Raw genomic sequence first — 5000 nt, 5'->3', positions numbered from 1 at the left:
GTGTGAGCGTGTGTTTATGAGCGTGTAACACTTGCGTGTGTGTGTGTGTGTGTGTGTGTGTGTGTGTGTGTGTGTGTGTGTGTGTGTGTGTGTGTGTGTGTGTGTGTGTGTGTTTATGAGCGTGTAACACTTGCATGTGTGTGTCTGTGTGTTGAGCAGCAGATAATAAAGTAATAAAGTATTTTCCAGGCAAGACAGTATTTTCTGTTTCCAAGTTGACCTGGCAGCTGCCTAGGGTTAGGGTTGGGGTTAGGGTTAGGGTTGGGGTTAGGGTTAGGGTTGGGGTTAGGGTTAGGGTTCGGGTGCCTACAACAAAAGATGGTGGAGCTGCCTTCACTTGTAATTACTTTCAAATGCAGAAAGCATTTTCTGAAGAGAGGTTTAAACGCAAACTTTCAACTTTGTTGTCCACAAAAAGCCTCAAAAGAATCCACTGCTCTGTGTTGACTATATGTTGTTTAATGTGTTGTTTTCTTTCCTTTTTAACGTCACTCTTGCCCCTGCTACGTTAATATGTTCCCCTTGTGCAGCCATCAGGCGCAGACCACCTGCTGGGACCACCCAAAGATGACAGAACTGTACCAAGCACTCGGTAAGTAATGGCCAAGAAAAATGACATTTTCATCCAACATTTTTAATTGTTTTTTTGTCAGGTTCCCACCAAATGTTTGTCTTTCTTTCCAAATGTTTGTAAAAAAGTAGTCATTATTTTGCTCCACGGTTGATTTCTGCCTAGCAACAAGTGATGTCAACTTAAGTCTTCATTGTAAACAACAGGTCATTCAGGGTGTGGTCTACTAAGACCCAAATAGCACATGCTAAACAGAGTGTGCAAATGATAAATGTGCATGTACAATTAGTGGCTGTTTTGCTGCAGCCTTGCTGTCTTTTGTTATGTTGTGGAAAATGCAGCACACGACTATAATTTGTAGCATCTTGTCTGGGCTACACACCGGAACAACAGAAGCTATTTTTAGTGCGCTAAATGTGCTCTGCAGGAGGCACAGCAATTTTGAGATTTGAATCAATCAAAGTTTATGTTTATAGGCTTTCATCACAGCCGCACAAACTATTCATGATTGTGTGGGAGTCCAGTCCAGAGGGTTGTAGGAGGTCATAAGAGGAGTGGTCCAAACTAGGTCAGGACATAGAACAGCTAGCATGTCCTTAAGACTGGTGTCTCTCCAGGGATATTTCATTTTCCTCGACTGATATACGAACATAATGTGGTTTATTTTATACACATGTAGCATCGTCTCCCACAAAACTTGCCAATTTGGACTCATTTCATTAATCACACCAAGTTAAAAGGGGACGCACATTATGTCAACGTGTTTATGTGCACCCAGAAAATGTGTCAAAGTACAAAACAAAATGTACAGAAGATTTTTGAATAAATGTCAACATCTTTGACAATCAAGGCATAAACGTAACAATTGTTGCATCTGACCAGTCTCCCTCTCAGGGAATTTAAAGGCCTACTGAAAGCCACTACTACCGACCACGCAGTCTGATAGTTTATATATCAAAGATGAAATCTTAACATTATAACACATGCCAATACGGCCGGGTTAACTTATAAAGTGACATTTTAAATTTGCCGCTAAACTTCCGGTTCGAAACGCCTCTGAGGATGACGTATGCGCGTGACGTAGCCCGGCGAACACGGGTATGCCTTCCACATTGAAGCCAATACGAAAAAGCTCTGTTTTCATTTCATAATTCCACAGTATTCTGGACATCTGTGTTCGTGAATCTGTTGCAATCATGTTCATTGCATTATGGAGAAGGAAGCTGAGCAAGCAAAGAAGAAAGTTGTCGGTGCGAAATGGACGTATTTTTCGAACGTAGTCAGCAACAACAGTACACAGCCGGCACTTCTTTGTTTACATTCCCGGAAGATGCAGTCAAGATGGAAGAACTCGGATAACAGAGACTCTAACCAGGAGGACTTTTGACTTGGATACACAGACGCCTGTAGAGAACTGGGACAACACAGACTCTTACCAGGATTACTTTGATTTGGATGACAAAGACGCAGACGTGCTACTGTGAGTATGCAGCTTTGGCTTCTAAACATTTGATCGCTTGACCGTATGTGCGCAACTTTTTTTTGCGTATGTACGTAACTTTTTAAAAATATATAAGCTTTATGAACCTTGGGTTAGGTGAACGGTCTTTTGGGCTGAGTGATTGTGTGTGTTGATCAGGTGTTTGAATTGTATTGGCGTGTTCTATGGAGCTAGGAGCTAGCAGAGGAGCTAGGAGCTAGCATAACAAAGTCCTTCACTTGCACTTTACTCATCCACAAATCTTTCATCCTCGCTCAAATTAATGGGGAAATTGTCGCTTTCTCGGTCCGAATCTCTCTCACTTCATGCGGCCATCATTGTAAACAATAGGGAACTTTGCGTATATGTTCAACTGACTACGTCACGCTACTTCCGGTAGGGGCAAGCCTTTTTTTTTATCAGATACCAAAAGTTGCAATCTTTATCGTCGTTGTTCTCTACTAAATCCTTTCAGCAAAAATATGGCAATATCGCGAAATGATCAAGTATGACACATAGAATAGATCTGCTATCCCTGTTTAAATTTAAAAAATTCATTTCAGTAGGCCTTTAAATCACCGGTCAATCCCAAGTTCTTTCGATGACATATATGCTGAGTAAGAAGGACCATCAAGACAGAATAGGAATATTATCAAGTTTTACTAAAGTGTTAGGAGACCAGTCCAATTGTCCTTTCATATTGACATCTCGAAATGGTCTAACATTCAAACGGGAAGAGCCAACATATTGACTACACCAACAGTCCCCCCTCCCCCAGAAAGGAATGCCTCCCCCGTCTCCAACACTGATAAGATAAGGAGGGGGATGCATCTTCCCCATATTCCAATCCCTCAAGACACTACACAGACATCTGCGGACCTAAGATACAAGCATAGACAGAGAACAAATGGAAAAATACTAGCTGCTTTAAACATGACTATGAATAAAAAAAGAACTCTTAAACATATGTCACTATATACTCTAGTCAGGGGTCAGCAACCTTTTTGAAAGCAAGAGCTACTTCTTGGGTAGTGATTAATGCGAAGAGCTACCAGTTTGATACACACTTAAATAAATTGCCAGAAATAGCCAATTTGCTCAATTTACCTTTAACTCTGTTATTATTAATAATTAATGATATTTACACTTAATTGAACGGTTTAAAAGAGGAGAAAACACGAAAAAAATGACAATTAAATTTTGAAACATAGTTTATCTTCAATTTCGACTCTTCAAAATTCAAAATTCAACTGAAAAAAAGAAGAAAAAAACTTTAAAAAAGAATTTATGGAACATCATTAGTAATTTTTCCTGATTAAGATTAATTTTAGAATTTTGATGACATGTTTTAAATAGGTTAAAATCCAATCTACACTTTGTTAGAATATATAACAAATTGGACCAAGCTATATTTCTAACAAAAACAAATCATTATTTCTTTTAGATTTTCCTGAACAAAAATTTTAAAAGAAATCCAAAAGACTTTGAAATAAGATTTAAATTTGATTCTACAGATTTTCTAGATTTGCCAGAGTATTTTTTTTAAATTTTAATCATAATAAGTTTGAAGAAATATTTCACAAATATTCTTCGTCGAAAAAACAGAAGCTAAAGTGAAGAATTAAATTAAAATGTATTTATTATTCTTTACAATAAAAAAAATTAATTTACTTGAACATTGATTTAAATTGTCAGGAAAGAAGAGGAAGGAATTTAAAAGGTAAAAAGGTATATGTGTTTAAAAATCCTAAAATTATTTTTAAGGTTGTATTTTTTCTCTAAAATTGTCTTTCTGAAAGTTATAAGAAGCAAAGTAAAAAAAAATATGAATTTATTTAAACAAGTGAAGACCAAGTCTTTAAAATATTTTCTTGGATTTTCAAATTCTATTTGAGTTTTGTCTCTCTTAGAATTAAAAATGTCGAGCAAAGCGAGACCAGCTTGCTAGTAAATAAATACAATTTAAAAAATCGAGGCAGCTCACTGGTAAGTGCTGCTATTTGAGCTATTTTTAGAACAGGCCGGCGGGCTACTCATCTGGTCCTTACGGGCTACCTGGTGCCCGCGGGCACCGCGTTGGTGACCCCTGCTCTAAGTAGTGTCCAAACACGGGCACATAGCTCCGCCCCCTCTGAAGTCATGTGTGCTCTGGCTAGGAGATACAAAATATTGCTGTTGTGACATCTGGTGGACACATTTAGAACAGCAGTTTCTTTCATTCAAAAATGTCAGCTCAATTTTTTAAACTTCGCAAACTCAAACTGTTCAAACTCAGAAAACATGTCTGTGGGCCCGACCCGGCCCCTGGACCGTACGTTTGATAGCCCTGCCTTCAACTCTAGCAACCCTTCACGCATATAGGAAGATAAATAAGGGGGAACCAGACCAAGAAGTTATTTTTATACATAAAAAAAACCACCCATGGAGGAAATCTGCAGACTGACAAAGATGTTGCATATAAAGTGCAATGGTGGACCTGCAGTAATAAAACCTAAGGCGCACTGATAGACACCATCCAGTTCTTTCAAATAAGTGTCGGTGCGTTCATAAAAAGCCAGTCTGCATAATCTAGTGAGGCATAAACGTGGTCAGAATCAAACATTTACTAACTTGTAGGGAAAAACAGGACTTATTTTTGAAGGAAAAAAATTAACAATTTGATTTGAAGTTTATTAAATACATTTCATACAGATAAAGTCATCTTACCAATAAACGCCTTACTTCTACAGTAAAGTTAAAGTACCAATGATAGTCACACACACACACTAGGTGTGGTGAAATGTGTCCTCTGCATTTGACCCGTCCCCTTGTTCACCCCCTGGGAGGTGAGGGGAGCAGTGAGCAGCAGCGTGGGCCGCGCTCTGGAGTCATTTGGTGATCCAACCCCCAATTCCAACCCTTGATGCTGAGTGCCACATCTGTCTCATTAAGGATCCGAGTGTGTTTTGT

At 38.7% G+C, this 5000-nt stretch overlaps 1 protein-coding gene across 4 annotated transcripts in view; it reads left to right on the top strand.

Annotated features, from left to right (window-relative positions):
- The window catches only part of drp2 (dystrophin related protein 2), a 299389-nt gene that overhangs the window by 198256 nt on the left and 96133 nt on the right, over nt 1-5000 (top strand). For all 4 annotated transcript variants that reach the window (XM_062043976.1, XM_062043975.1, XM_062043974.1 and 1 more), the window contains one exon: nt 531-592. In XM_062043976.1, coding sequence (XP_061899960.1) covers nt 531-592 — 62 coding nt within the window. The remainder of the gene's footprint in view (nt 1-530; nt 593-5000) is intronic.

This window comes from Entelurus aequoreus, linkage group LG04 (assembly GCF_033978785.1).
Source record: "Entelurus aequoreus isolate RoL-2023_Sb linkage group LG04, RoL_Eaeq_v1.1, whole genome shotgun sequence".
NCBI lineage: Eukaryota > Metazoa > Chordata > Actinopteri > Syngnathiformes > Syngnathidae > Entelurus > Entelurus aequoreus.
The sequence above is the reverse complement of the archived record's forward strand: the minus strand, read 5'-3'. Positions and strand labels throughout refer to the sequence as shown.